Source organism: Dermacentor andersoni, chromosome 10, assembly GCF_023375885.2.
Source record: "Dermacentor andersoni chromosome 10, qqDerAnde1_hic_scaffold, whole genome shotgun sequence".
NCBI lineage: Eukaryota > Metazoa > Arthropoda > Arachnida > Ixodida > Ixodidae > Dermacentor > Dermacentor andersoni.
The window spans coordinates 51,054,524-51,070,005 of NC_092823.1; the positions used below are offsets into that span (position 1 = coordinate 51,054,524).

At 41.9% G+C, this 15,482-nt stretch overlaps 2 protein-coding genes across 4 annotated transcripts in view; both read right to left on the reverse strand.

Annotated features, from left to right (window-relative positions):
• LOC126543747 (uncharacterized) overlaps window positions 1-5,684 on the reverse strand; it is a 53,188-nt gene extending 47,504 nt beyond the window's left edge. The window contains exons 1-4 of one of the 3 annotated variants that reach the window (XM_072285124.1): window positions 5,447-5,523; window positions 4,756-4,823; window positions 2,976-3,065; window positions 243-303 (exon numbers count right to left, since the gene is read on the reverse strand). In XM_072285124.1, the coding sequence (XP_072141225.1) occupies window positions 243-303; window positions 2,976-3,065; window positions 4,756-4,823; window positions 5,447-5,522 (295 nt within the window). In that variant the 5' untranslated portion in view covers window position 5,523. Of the gene's footprint in view, window positions 1-242; window positions 304-2,975; window positions 3,066-4,755; window positions 4,824-5,446; window positions 5,524-5,558 lie in introns of those variants that run through there. The other 2 variants (XM_072285125.1, XM_072285126.1) reach the window with 2 other exon arrangements.
• A 5,332-nt stretch (window positions 5,685-11,016) lies between these two features.
• Window positions 11,017-15,482, reverse strand: part of LOC126543746 (uncharacterized) — a 43,069-nt gene continuing 38,603 nt past the window's right edge. Inside the window, exons 9-10 of the mRNA XM_050190851.3 lie at window positions 12,026-12,118; window positions 11,017-11,206 (exon numbers count right to left, since the gene is read on the reverse strand). Of these exons, the coding sequence (XP_050046808.2) occupies window positions 11,102-11,206; window positions 12,026-12,118 (198 nt within the window). The 3' untranslated portion in view covers window positions 11,017-11,101. The remainder of the gene's footprint in view (window positions 11,207-12,025; window positions 12,119-15,482) is intronic.

A 15,482-nucleotide genomic window follows, 5' to 3' on the forward strand; every position in this document is an offset into this window, starting at 1 on the left:
TCATGCTCAAAGGCCTAGCGCAATTATGGATGAAACCCCAATAATACACCATTGGTCGGTCTCAATAACGTTTAGCGTTTCTCCGAGAAGCTAACATTGAAACCTTTAGAAAGAGCAACTTCAGTCTGCCAATCCGCATATTATTTGAACAATTATATGAGCGTTGTAGAATTCAAGAATTATTTCCCACTTAACCATCATGAAAAGAAGATATTTTAAGAAATAATGAAAAATATACTTACATAGGGCCTCTCTGCAAACCCCATCCTGGCATCTGCCTATCCTGTTATTCACCCAGCTCAACTGCCAGAATGAGAATTAGAAATGCTTTTTTACACTGCCATTCCCAACTGAAATTCTAGCGGAATAGAAACGCAGCTGGACAATCCATTACATGCAGAATATGCAGAATACATAAGAACAAATGGCAGAAAACAAAAATATTAACCGCAACAAATAAAAAAAAACGTGGTAAGGCACTAACTCGAAATCACCCCAAATAGCACAGAGTTACGTAGGAGTGGGTGGTAATATTCAGGAAATGAAAGTTTACTCTTCAGACTATCTTGCACTCTATGATCGGGGCAGGAGATTCAAGATTGTGCAGAGCGCGCATGAGTCAGCCGCTACCCATGGTGAATGCTCGTGCGAATAAAGCGATAAATACAGAACTGTTATATAAATGTAACTATGCGACCAATCTTTAGGTTCTAGTTTGCAAAGGTACTGACGCTATAGTTAGTATACATGTGAAATACTAAGGCGCAGTTAACTCTTTCCTAACCCTCTCCGTATTAGCGGCCTTTTTGGACTGCTCAGTTAGTGACCTTTATTGAATATACAATCACGTTTGTACTAACATATTATTACTACAAATGACATGACTAAAATTCAATGTTTACTAAACTCGAGAAGGAGGTACGCATTATTCTACACTACAAAATAAAAAAAAATCAAGAACAAGACGAATTTTCTGAAAGGTGCACACTGTGTTTGCAAAAACTACCAAGAACATATGAAAGTTTCAATGTTCTAAATCGTCACTAGCGTAAGCCTCAAAAAATAAAGAAAAGGCTTTCTTTGAGCTAGAAATGGGTTCGTTTTGCCAGTTATCAAAAAATGCTAAACATCCCACTCCTCTAGTGTCATGGTTGCAAATGTCTGCTATGAGCGATAGGTGCACTGCAAATAAGACGTAACATTGCCAATATCTCTACGATGCTTCTGGCACCAGAAAAAAAATCTGTCAGTCATCAACTGCCAGGGAACAAAACTCGCCGTCATACAAGTGAGGGCTGTCCGAATAGTATCGTTGATGTATACTTTACAAAGCAAGCTCCTATGATATGACGTCCCCATCAAGCTCACTAATAATACTATAATAAAAAAATCATTTGAGAACGAATTAAAATCGCCAGACGACCGTCATTTTCGAGTAGGCTTCCCGTAATATTCCATGAATATTACGGGAAATCTGCAGCCATAAAAGCGTACTTGCATGTAAACTGACAAAATTGCTTCAAAAACCTCAATCGAATGGCTTTGCTCACGGGAGATTTAATCTTAATACGACTGAAATGCCTAATAACACCCAGAAACGCGTGAAACTGTCACACACGGACTGTCTTGCAATTAGCGGATGAAATGACCTTACTACAGACGGCACAGGAGAATGTGCATGGTCTCCTTCGCAGATTACATGCTCGCCTTACATATACACATTACGATAAAATTTTGCCGTCCGATCCGTGCTCTGTAAACGTGCTCCTCTTTTACGGCGAATACTTATTTGAATGCCATATACTTGCTAACCTGTTTCTGACTGCTTTCCCTGCTTATATCGCAATCAGGGTTGGTAGCTTCCTGATTATCCTAATTTAGTTAAAGATCAAATACCCGCACACGTTTTAGTCTCATGTGGGGAGAATCCTCAAAGCGTAGAAAAAAAAAGAATTCGCCATCCCAAGCTTCACAACCCAAAAGCGAATAAAGAAATCATTCCTTCCTGCAGCAGTAGTACACATGTTCCACTCTAGATTATTTTGAACTCGTTCAAAAATTGTTCAGTAGATCGCTAGCGTAATTTTCTTCAGAACTTGACGATGGTCATACAAAATTTGTGGCCGTGTTGATTTCTGCTGAGGAAATCTAACGTGAAATGTGATTTATTTCTATGTCACAATTGCAAGGTGTGGACTCAGTTGAATAATTAAAAAGAGAACTAAAGGGCTTTTTTGAATTTGCTACCAAGACATAATGTACTATTATATCTGCAATTTATGTTCACTAAAAGAGCCACTTTGAAATGCAACAATGTGTTCTCACAGGATATTTATAAACATAAGTCCAAAATAAATAAACCCATAAACGTATATAGTGCCGCATACGCTCAGGAAAGACAGAGGAGGTTCTCTTAAAGAATGGCCGAAATATTTGCTCAAAACGTCTTCTTCTACCGAAAAGCTTAACGTGCGACTTTATTCAGAAGTTCAGACACATATAGCTGAAAATTGTTGGTTTTGATTTAACAGTTAAATCACTAAATAACGAAGATTCCACGATTGGCGATACAATAGTGGAAACTCAGTTGTCATTAGAAGCGTGTGTTATGACTACCATTGTATCTAATCTGAGGACCAAACTTGGGAAGTATAGACGGTCGCACAAATGGATCTGTTATGCACTTTGGGCATAATTGATTTATCCCTCATGTTACGATCGGCAGTACCTTACGTAAAGTTGGAAAAGAAGAATAAGGATGTGAAATATATTACTTTGTATAACACTTCTATTTCGCAGAGAAAAATAGTGAATGAGGTACGTTGGGGGATCATAAAACCACCTTTTTATGATCGTCTCTTGATCCAATGTATAAACGACCTAAAGTCATAGGTTTTTCTATTATTCAGCCTAGAATAATGCGTGCCGCGGGAAAGAAAGGTAAATAATGCACTAATAATTTTGTGCGTACTTACCTTGCAGGGCATTCCATCTTTGTGATTTCCGTACTGTAGACGGCCTTGATAGTTTAAGCACAAATAAAGGCAGCTTCGCTGTAAGGGCGCCTGCAAACAAACGCATTAGACCACTGCGTCAGGTGGTTTCGTTTTATGTCTGTTTTAACAGCGTCGCACTTCCACGCGGCACGCATGGTCTTTGACTCGCAAGAATTAGCTGAAATTGTCACGTAAAGAAGGGTAACCTGGTGTCAGCTTTTTCAGCGTTCTTCAGTCTTTCGGAACGACTCAAGGCTAGACCGTCGCTCACTGCAGCGGTGCCAGAAAACTCACATGCCCTCTAAAATAATCATTACTCTCGGCTAAACACATCACATTTCTGTTACCCGTAAAAGGGAAGTCAGATTTATTTGCGATCGGGTATAATTTTCTCAAGGACTTGCGACGTCACAGTTGTCATGGACAGGAAATCTCACCGACGCGCAGAAATCGCGAGCGGTTCTCATTTAAGTGAGCCGTGGAGAAAGATGAAAAAAAAAAAAAAAAACGGAAGGAGAACTTATACCGTACGTTTCACGTGGATGAGCAGCTGCACTATCTCGGAAGGCATCGGGTGAATATTGCTTGTAGATGATGGTTGATGCACTGTAAAACAAGCCCTGCTGGCGGCAAGGATATCTCGCCTTATTGCAGTACTGTCTTGCAACTGTACGTTTACTTCTATGCGAGATGTTACTAGACATTTGTGAAATTCCTGCAGTATAAAGCTTTCTCGCTCGATGGAGCTTGAAACCTGTAATGCAGAATCAGTGTTTATGGCTGAGCCTGGCGAGGAGCTTTGCACACTAATGAAAACACTCTGAGTCGGTTCGCAGCTTTGCTGGGCCAAAAACCTGCCATGTTAGGTTGCGTGTGAAGGCTAAGCATACATTCATTAAACGACTAGATCATGTAAGGCTCCTCAGTGTATGCACATTTTTTCACACAAGCACACGTTTCACACTAGTATGCTTTGCCTAGAACAAGACTGGCTCTTTCGCCGATGCCATGGCTGAGCGCATACTTTGAGCGATTTCATGATAGGCAGACTAAGCATGGCAAAGCATTTCTTTAACCGCTGTCACGCACCTTGGGAATTATTGATTCATCCGTCCTATTCCGAGTAGATACTATGACAGCGCGCATACTTTGAACACACACCTTGGCCATTATTTATTGATCCGTCATACTAGGAGTGGATACTATCGCTGCGCGCATACTGTGAACATGCACCTTGGGCATTATTGATTCATCCTTCATATTAGGAGTGAATATTATAGGTGAGGGCATGCTTTGTACACGCAGCTTGGGCATTATTGATTGGTCCGTCATATTAGGTGGGGAGACTATAGCTTAGCGCATACTTTGAACATGCACTTTGGCATTATTGATTGATCCGTCATGTTAGGAGTGGATACTATAGCTTTGTGAATATAAAGTTCACATTCTTGCCTTTGTTGTTAATAAATGATGGGCAAGCGGGAAAATAGGCAAGAGAAGGGCCGGATATTTCGTGTATACCAGACAATGGGTAAGTAATGGCTTAACAAGTGAGAGAAATGTTCAGCCTTATCGGTTATCTCTAACCTCCCTATTTCGTGACTGTAATGTATGCATTACCTAATGTATTGCGTCAAGTAACAGTTCGCGTTTTCTACATTCGGCAGAAACTCTAATATGTTAATTGTGGAATCCGATAGTCCGAATACAATAGATCATCTTTTAGCATGCGGAATAACAGCAAAATAATACAACTCACGGTTGGAATTATGTCATTGCAACTGGGATAACGATAGTAGGGTCGGCGTGCGGCAGTCACGACGTGAGCTGGAAATAACATAAAAAATATTTTCATATGCCTTATGACCTAATATTAGCATCTGCTAGGAAAGTCATTGAATGTATGTATCAGTGTGATAATAAAACGAGATCAGAAGTGAGCATGTACGTAAGCTATACTCAAGGAGCTGGGCCACTTTCTGTTGATTAAAGCAGTGCAGTTAGATGTTGCGCTAAGCATCAAAAACTGCATTTGCAAAACTATATAGTGAAATAGGAAATCGTGTATCTTAAGTTTCTTTTCACAAGGTAGTTGTAAATATAGAGGACTAAATGTTTTCAATACTGGGCTGTGACGCATGAAATCAATTAGTGTTAAAATATTGCCAATGTGCAACAAGCTCGAGAAGGTTTACCGCCCTTTTGTAAATTAGCATTGACGTACTTCCATGGTAACTTCCACACCTTCATTGAATATAACAAAGAACAGAGAGATTGATGAACAAAACGCTAAATTCGTTGCTGTTATGGTCATAGTATCATGAGATTAGAATGCGAATAATTCTAACGAGTATTTTTCTCATAAGTGTACATTTCGCCGTATTGAATACTTCAAGCTTAGATATCTAAGAACAATTTCATAGGATCAGGCTTTACACTACGTGATTTACCTATGAATGTGGATTGCATCGTTATTCTCTCAGTATGCAAAATCGCCATCTCACCCGACATATACCAAAAAGACATATAATAAAACGCAGGCTGAGAAAAAAAACTCCTTACCAGTGAGTGCCACGATTGTAAACGTGAAAAAGCCTACGGCTTTCATCTTGTGTGGCTAAAATATCAAAAACGGCGCCCGAAGTGCATGTAGCACACCCGCGCATATATATGATCCATTTTCTTGGCGGAGCCCTGAATACAAAAAGAAAACCTACCTGTATTGTTCAAAGCCTTAAAAAGCTGAGGTATAGAAAATCCTGTCCGCGGTACACTCTAGCTTTTTGACGCATGGTTTTCCTAGAAAGTGCTTACTGTGTGAAATCTTACTGCAACAATGGGCAGAAGCGTCCACCATCGGAACAATGACAATCTCCTGTTTTATCAACTCGTTTATGCGATAACTAGGTAGGTGGTTTATATTTGTTCAGTTTATTATTTGGTCACGGAACACATGGAAGATTCGATTGTTTCAACAAATTTCAGAAGAGATAATGCTGAGAGATTTGACGTCTGTGTATTCCACAGAACCTACCCAACAGCAGATTTTGCAAACGATGACAATTGTGTGAATGTAGTCATGGCATGATACCACATTTCACCTGTAGTAACGCTTAGGCGCCGTTTCTGTGATGTTTAGCTTGTAGTTAAAATGTCAACTGAGTGTGTGAAGCGTACTGTAGTGTTGTAATCTGTAATAGGACAACATATCAGACCAAAGGAATTTAGAGCTATATCAAGTTATAAGCAATGTATTTTGCCGCAGAAGCTGTGGCCACTGAGTGCCACAGGAGCAGTGGAAGTAGACAAATGTAGGTGTGGAAGTATGCGGCATTTATATATATATCAATTGGTCGGCTATATACATTGCTAGAGCCACTAGCCCGGTCATAGAGTGGTTTGCTCGTTTTACAATTCGTACTTGATTGCGAGCCATACGCTCCTGCTGGAACTGAAACCTTGTGTTTCCCGCTGAATTCTTCGCCTTCAATACAGACGCATGCAGGGACGCCAGACTCCTAATTCTAGCTTAAAATAAAGGTTATCCGCGTAGCGATCACACATTTCGTGTGAATTACTGGTCATTAAAAGTTCATAAAGCGACGGCAAACATCCGAGGGCTCATTAGCGAACGAGAAACCATATGTGCGGGCTCAGCTCATACGTGGCCTGAAGTCACGCCATTGGAAGGCAATGACAAATCTCCGTGGTCTGCACCGACATCTATATGAAAAGAAGGCCATTTTGCAACGGTGAAGTAGTGTTGCCAATGGTCACCGAATGGTTATGTGTGGGGTGTTTTCCGGTACGGTTGATAGATGGCAGCACTATTCGATTACAGGGACGTCGTAAGCAGGCTGCGTATGGATATGGGCTTGGCCTTCATACATCAATTCCGAGAAGCAACTTAAAAGAAAACGCCATTATAACACCAAAATCTTGTGGCAGAGCTCAAATGAAGCGCAGGGGAAGTCTGCAGCAACAGTTGTTGAAAGGGTAACAAAAATGACCACGCGTTCGGTCTTAAGCAGGTCAAATGCCACCATAACGCCTCGTACACTGCATTTGCAAGTATCGGTAACCAAAATACAGTACTCTACGTATTTTTCAGTGGTATAGCGTTCGTTGCCTGAAGGCAACCCTTGCGTTAAGCGTGGCTTTCGCCTGATGAATTAAAGATCACGCTTACGATAAGAAATTGCCTCCTAATGTGTTCTCTCAATGAGTGGGTCTACAATTCAAACTTATTAGTTTAACTAAGGCACGTGAATACTAGATTAACGTATTTTGTGGAAGCTTAAAATGCTGACTTTGTTGTTTCTTCTTGACGGGATAGAAATACTGCTTAAGTCGAACACACTGTAGTGAAGAAAACGAGAATTCAAAAACACTTACCACTAGAAAGATTTACCCAAACTGGTTTCTTTGGCAATAATTGTTTTTCATGCATCAGAAGCACATCTCACGACCTATATGTTGAGAAAGATGGTATAAAAATGTAAAATGGGCAGTAATATGATGTTAACCGGTCAGTTTGCTGAGTAGTATACAGCAGGCGCAGTAATATAATGAGCATGCCGAAGAACTAAGCTTCAGAATTCGCGAAAGGCTATAAAAACAGATAAATAATGTGTTTGACAATTACGCGCTCTGTTTTTGGAGCATGAGTATTGTTGTGACACCTCTACTGCAAGACAGAATGTCTGCTTAGTTTTCCTGACAATATCGCCATGTGTGCGTTCATCGAGGTCACATGATATCGAGATGTGCAAGGTGCAAGCTATATGCGCGAACTTCTGGGGCGTCAGTAAGTAAACAATAAGTGCGAATTTGCTAGTCTGTTGCTGAAAGTGATAAGTCGAAATTGAAGTTCGTTGTTGAAGGGAGACTGCCGTTCTTGGCATTCTCTATTGGTGCACGTCAAGTCCACTGAAATGTTTCGAGCTATGCCAAAAAACGCGATTTCTAGCTACGAAGTCTTGTCTTTAGAATGATGACTTATTTGTCGAGAGCTAGGATGAAGCGGCAAATAATTTACACCAAATTGCTTTATACCTGGCTGCAGGTAAAATGTGTCTCGTGTACGTACGTCGGGATAAAATCAAGCTGATTTTCTGGCATCTCCATTTTGTGGGTAAGTGGAATTTGAAGGGCATTGTCGCAAACCGCCACCAGGTTCGGCAAGCTAGTAAATGATCTCAACAGGGATCAGAAGCATGGGAAGAAGGCAGACGTTAAGCGAGCCAACGTAGTAATGAAGCTGCCGTTCCGCAAAGAATTGGTGAATGTTTTGGAGCCAGCATCGCGAACGGAGGTGGCTCAAAATCGGGGACAGGCCGGGAAGCCGAAGCTGCCACGACGAAAACAATGGCACGCGTGAAAGAAGCCCACGACTGCATTTAAGGTGCATCTAGCGGCCAATCGCGCTGTATTTTGCACGTATTCGCGGTCTTCTTACACGCTCACAAAAACACTTTTATGTAGCACGCATTGAACGATGGAAACCTGTATTGGGCGTTTTCATGTTGCTCTACAATTTTTTCATAGACACTTCTAAATTTAATAGTTGAGAAGGGGATCAATTAAGGCCATCTTTGTTATTCTGCGCAGTGCATAAATAATCTCAGTATCTGTAAGCGACGGCAAACAATATTACCTTGGTTCTGTCCAGCTACATATGATTCAGGTATTCTGGAACCTTGATGCATAATAATTGGGACATCCGTGGTAGTTTCTTAGCGTCTATTGTACTGGGCTGTTATTCACGAGGTCGCAGTATCGAGTACTGGCCTCGGCGGTCGCATTCCGATTGGGTACAATGTGAAAACACCGGTGTACCTAAATTTAGGTGCACGTTCAAGAACCCCTGGTGCTCCAAATTATTGTAGTGTCCCCCACTACGGTGTGCCTCATAATGGTATCCTAGTTTTGCCACGTAAAACTCCATAATTTAATTTCTTTTTTTTTAATATTTAGGACACCCAGCTTACACTAAAATACGTGTAAGAATTTGACATAGAGATAATTCTGCCTGTTCCGTATGTTCTACACCTTACACTATAGAGCAAGAGCTATGTGTGTCTCAACAGAACACGACTGAGGGGAACACACTTCTAAAGACACTGTGTTTTCTAAACCCCTAGCCACTTTCTGAGGAAACTATTCTAATATTGAAGGAAAAACCAGTCACAAGCGACAATGGACAAGAAGAGATGTTCAGACCACAACGACTCAGGAGATGTTCACACCAGTCGCTTGGGACTGGCTTTTTCCTTCAACTATGTGCTAACTAGCCCGGATATAACCCTTCTACCATTCTAAGATATTTTGATGGTGCCGTAAATTGTGGAAGGAGAATAAGCTCTAATGTGAAACCAATCTGAAGAAATGTCTTGAATTGCGGCTCTGATGTCTGTCATTAGTTGTTATGAGCCATGCGACTTGAACTGAAGAAGAATGTAGAAGTTTACGTTAGCACACACTGTTATTAGTATTGTGTGTCTGCCTTTCTGTGCTGGGGTGAGAAACACTGGATAGGTTGGATTGATCGCGCAGTAGTTGCTTCTCACATATTTTTAAACGTCTCGCGTTGCTCTGGCTTTCCCCAATGTTTTTCTTTTCGTTTTACCTCATTGTGGAGTAGAAGGCCCGAGACATGCACCTCCGACCAACCCCTTTATGTTTTCAACAAGAGATTTTCGCTAAGACATTATCGCAATGGCTAGTCAGGTAGAGCAGTTGTGAAACTCACGGTGGTTACTGAAGTACCACTGGGTCAATACAAAGCAACGCTTTACCTGTGACAAGTTCTTTTTCTTTCGAAGGGCTTTAAGGATTCAGTGAACGCCTGTGTATTGGATAGGCAAGGTAACCTTTGCACTCGGTAAATATAGCCCCTATACATTTACGCTCCAGCTGCAAGCCTTAATAAGGTGGGGTTTTGCACGGCCACTGGAACTTGCAAGACCTCATTGTTTTGGCAATAGTGGGGTTTTTCAGTGAGGCGGTCAGTAAATCTGACGTCAAGCCTATACTAGCTGCGTAGCATTGTCTATAGATAGACCCTGATGGTTCTTTTACGAATGCTCTCGATCTAGTTGACAAAAAAGGGAAGAGTAAGACCATTTCTCTTCTTGCTTTCATGGAGGGTGGAGGGTGAAGGCGCGTGCTCTGTCCGTAAAATTAGTCTTACGAGGGCGAATCAGAAAGCACTTGCCCCTAACCAAGTTACGGCTGTAAATGCGAAGGCAACATGTCAATTCCCAGTGGTCTACCTTTCTTGGACGGGCCCGTCCTTGCCCGCCTATAGCTCCTCGGCATGACATTGCTGTCAGAAGTAAAAGATGGCCGTTATGCTTCGCACGACTACGGTGTACGAGAAAGTGTGATTCCTTTTCTATGTAGCAAGATACAAACACCGATCGACATTCACAGGGAAATGCAGCCAACGTAAGGGGAAAGGTGTCTCGCTTTCAGTAATGGGAGGTGGTGGTGCTGCCAGTTCGCGAAAGGGCGTGAAGACTTGCACGAGAATGGTCGTTCCAGCAGGCCGTATGTGTCGCATTCTACAACACCGGCATCTCAAATATATCGCTGCGATGAGACACATGTCTGAGCCAGTGTGGGGACTATGTGGAAAAATAGCGTATGGTGCGTAGAATGGTACGTATGTTTGTAATTATCTTTACGTACCTTATTTTTATTAAAAAACACAGGGGTGCATACCTCCTGCGTACTAAATAAGTTTTTTGTGTAATAAAAACTTCTCCATGTCTACCAATAACACATATTTTGTGTTTTAAGCACATATGTCAACACTTCTTTTTTCATGAAAACACGTGTTTTAATATCATATTTTGTACGAAACAACCTGCTGCCATAGAGGTTTATTCTATAAGGTAAGCATTCCTTGCTCATTCTTGACATAGCGTATGTAGGAAGCCTGCTTCTTTACCTTACCTACATTCGCACATAGGTCACCTTTCATAGCTTATTCCGCTATATTGCAAGTAACTTCATGCACGCCTGAGTAAAATGACTTTTATTCAATCTCATAGATCATTTACTAAAATGTTATTACGGGATTTTTATTTATCCTAGGCAAACTATAAACGCCGTGTAGCGCTGTCTTCAATATCTTGTCCGCAATTGGCCTTTGGGAGGCATTTGCCTTCACAGCAATATCCTGATACGCGTCTTGGACCAAACATCTGCAAAAGTGCAATTCATTCAGATTGTGTATATTTTTAGCACAGGAACATATACTCTACGGTTCGGGAATCTCTCAGCACTTCCTGAATTAAAAGATGAAAGCGGCAAATATCTTGCTTATACTTCCACGAGTCTATAGTTCCGCTAGCCAATTATAAAAAACCATATGAATGGTTTGTTTTGCACTACGACATTACGCTTGCATTTGTTCACAAAATATTGTCTAGGCCAAACAAATATAAATGTCTTCTCTGCATTTGATATAGTGTGCAGCAATATATATATATATATATATATATATATATATATATATATATATATATATATATATATATATATATATATATATATATATATATATATATATATATTGCTGCACACTATATCAAATGCAGAGAAGACATTTATATTTGTTTGGCCTAGACAATATTTTGTGAACAAATGCAAGCGTAATGTCGTAGTGCAAAACAAACCATTCATATGGTTTTTTATAATTGGCTAGCGGAACTATAGACTCGTGGAAGTATAAGCAAGATATTTGCCGCTTTCATTTATATATATATATATATATATATATATATATATATATATAATACACATGCATTGTTAGAAGCCTCTGTTCAGAAAAAAACACTTATGGGTGCAGAAATTAATGTCTTATTTTGATTTGCACCTTTCGGTTTTGTTTCTCACACCTGTTTTGTGATGTTATTCGATTGCACAAGAAATCCTGACGTGCTCTGCACACTATGTACAGCACCCTTTTAGGCAGCCTCTTTTGTGTAAAATGGTATAGTAAGTTAACAATAATAAATTACCTCGCATGCACTGTTATAGTTTCTCTTATAATATCCAAAAAACCAGTGATTGTTCTTCTCGCAGTAGTAATGGCAGCTCCAAAGAACATTTCTCTGCAACGTAAACAAACACACATAAACAAGGCAAACCAGAGATAGAGGGCCCTGCTATTATGTCTATGATCCCTGACTCAGCGTATAATGTTAGCGTTACCAGTAATCCGTCTGCGGCTTTTACCCATTTATCCCTAACTCTGATCGGTACCCCTCATGTGTAGTTGTACTAATATCGCCATTGCGGAGTGGCACTTGTTGATCCCGACGCTTTGCAGCTTTCGCTGCCCAAAGATGAGTTAAGCGCGTCAGGTACCTTCGATTCCTGTCTTCCACAACAGGAAGCTGTAAAAAAAATCACCGCCCAAGCACTACGTACAGCTAGTTAACCAGCGAAACTGAAACGTGCGGCCTCGGCGTTGATCACTGGGTTAATTCCGACAGTCCATGAAACATCGGCTTGGTAGGCGGCCAGATCCTCGTTGCTGCTTGCGCTCGGCTGCACGAGCCTGTTTTGTGCCCGGGCTGCAGCATTGGCACAGCCTAGACGAGCTCGTTCCCGGTTATGCTCACAGCGTTGCTGACCGAAAGCTGCTTGCTTCTCAGGAGTACGCGTGAAGAGTGGCCTATCCAGTTCGGAGTCGGAGAGAAACTTCTGCGCGTGCGCTCGCAAGCGGTGGACGTCACTACTGGCGCAATCAATCGCGCGACCCTCTTGTTTTTTCGCACATGTGCATAGAGTTGCGACGGAGGAGTTTTCGGTGTACAGGCGACGGATGGACAAATTGGGTGCCCGTATACAGCTTCGCTGAAATATCATGAGCCATTCCACTCTAAGATGGTGGATGACCAACGAAGCTGTTTAGCGTACGACACAGAGGTGACACAGAATTTTGAACATAGGTGCGGACTCATTTACCCTAATTTTTTGCGCATTCGCGTGGGCGATAAGCTCGCCTCCCCGAGGAACCGGAAAAAACAAGAGACGCGTGAGATTTCGACGGGGCCGCCACCACGGGAGAGCAGAAGGAAAGAAAAGGAGATACGCATGCGCTTCGAACGCCGGGAAAAAGAGAGCGGTGTGAACGTAGACGTAGGTGACGGGAGTCATAGTGTAGTATTTTTTCTTGTAATCATTATATCTGGTGCTGGTTGTATTTGAACCCTAGACATAAAGCTTATTTTTGCAAGCTGGAGGAGTTCTTGATGCCTGCTTAACATCTGCCGCGGGTCGGCCCACAGTTTTGGTCTGCGGACACCGATCCACTGGAAACTAGCCATACACAGCGTCGCTGTAAAAGAAAGAGCATTTTGTGCTCTTGCCGATTGCATTGCCTCGTAACTGTGATAGCAAATTGGTGGCACACATGAGGTGGGCAAACGGCGGCAATGACTCCAGAAAAATAACTGCTTCTTGCAGTAGCTCATACGGCATCATTGCTGCAGACCACAAATTTGTACATGAGCTAAGCCTGACATTGTTTGGGAATACAAAACAGTTTCAGGCGACAAGGACAGCGTAGCTACCACAATGACGCGTGACACAAAAGCTGACTACTAAATTATTCAAAGCTTGTTTGCGCCAGTACCGAAGTAACATTTACGCACCTCACAATTTGGTAGGGCCGATCATGTCAAATTACTACAGCGTGTTCCAATACATTATACGCAAGTACTCTGGCATGCAGTGAGATAAACCTGGTTTAAAACAGTCTATTTTCCATCTCTTTGTCAATTTATGCCTGAAACCAATGAAGTACTATATTTTCAGAACTAGAATGACATAAAAAGATATGACTATGTCAATACTCATGTAATGGCCGCGGGTCTTTATTGGGGATTTTTTAAGCCATTTCACGAAATAAAAGACTCAACATTTTTTTTCAATAAATAATGTCGATGGTACATGCCATGATGGAACTACATACAGTACTTGCTATCACTGGCTCGGGCTATTCTTGCCTATTCTTGTAACGCATAACCTGTGGGCCGGAATAAATGGTGACTCGCGACAGACCAGATGGCAGCGTCTCGGAGGCAGCTGCTACATCTCAAAGGCTGTGTTTTGCTACCTGGAGGCGGCGAAAGTAGCATAATTGGCTTGTTTTGCTACCGATTAAAGAAAACAACCTTCGGAATTGTCGCAACCCGCAACAGACAACACTGCTAACCTTCCGAAAAATCAAGGGTGCGGCTTATATACAGGTAATTCTTAAGTATACATTTTGGGGGATTTTAGCTCACAAAGTGCCAGGTTCTCCTTTTACACGAGTGCGGCCATTACATGTGTATACACGGTAAATCCAAAAGGTGATAATCAGCACGTCCTTTGGTACATGGTTTGGGGATTAAAGGAAAAACTTTCGGAAACGTAATACATATCACATCATAATTAAATAGAGTGCGGTGTCTTATGTTAAAGCGCATATTACCGGCGCGAATCCGCACAGAGCCAACACGCGTCTCCGACACACTCTGTCAATCCTCAGCACGCATTACAATCACAGAAATGCATAAAATAAATTGATCAAATTCTGAATTGCCCGAATCAATGCAGCGGCTCATATGGCACAGTACTCCACACGCAGCTCTTGTCTTAACGCAACCTCTTCTCGCCTGCATTAACGCAACCTCTTCTCGCCGGCATTTCCTGGCCCGCACTCGGAGATTCCCTCACGCTGCGCAGTCGTTCAGCCCAACCTACCTATAGAACAGACGGTTTATTTTGATTATTGAGAATTCGGCACAACCATTCATACGTTGTCGTTCTTCAAAGCGGTCTAGTAATTTATGAAGGAGACCATGCAGCACTGATTAAAAACCTGCAAACTTCCGCAATTCCTGTGGCTCCAAACTCATTTACTGCGAAAACAGTAGTTATCCACCTTGAATACCACCATGACAATTTTATTTCCTTTCTTTTCCCGAAAATTTGACGCACTCAACTGTAGTAGACGTCTACGTAATTCTAAGCAATAATGATTTCTAGAGAATGGTTGTATCAATAATTGAAGTTGCGCAGCGAACGGTAATGCTGAAGGGGAGTCCTTGTATGTAAAATTAGTTCAACAAACCGTATTTACTTGCATTTAAACGGTACAACAGTTTCTAATGGCAAGACACAGGGTTGAAAGAAAAATGCAGAGGACGCTTAAGCTTAAGAGTGGAACGCGATAGCATTCAAAGATCCGTGACTGCTTCTCACGCTTCCCAGCAACTGCAGCTTATTTAACCGTGATGTTTACCGGGTAACACTAGCACCGAACGCTGTACACGAAGGAGAAATTTCTGGTAGAAACGCGGCCTCTTGCATGGGGCGCGATGTGACAGAGGTTAGTGCCATCGGGAGGCTTCGCAAGGAACCGGCCGCACCGCAGCGTGGCCTCCAGGATTAGCGCGGGCCGGTTAGCGGAAATCGCGGACG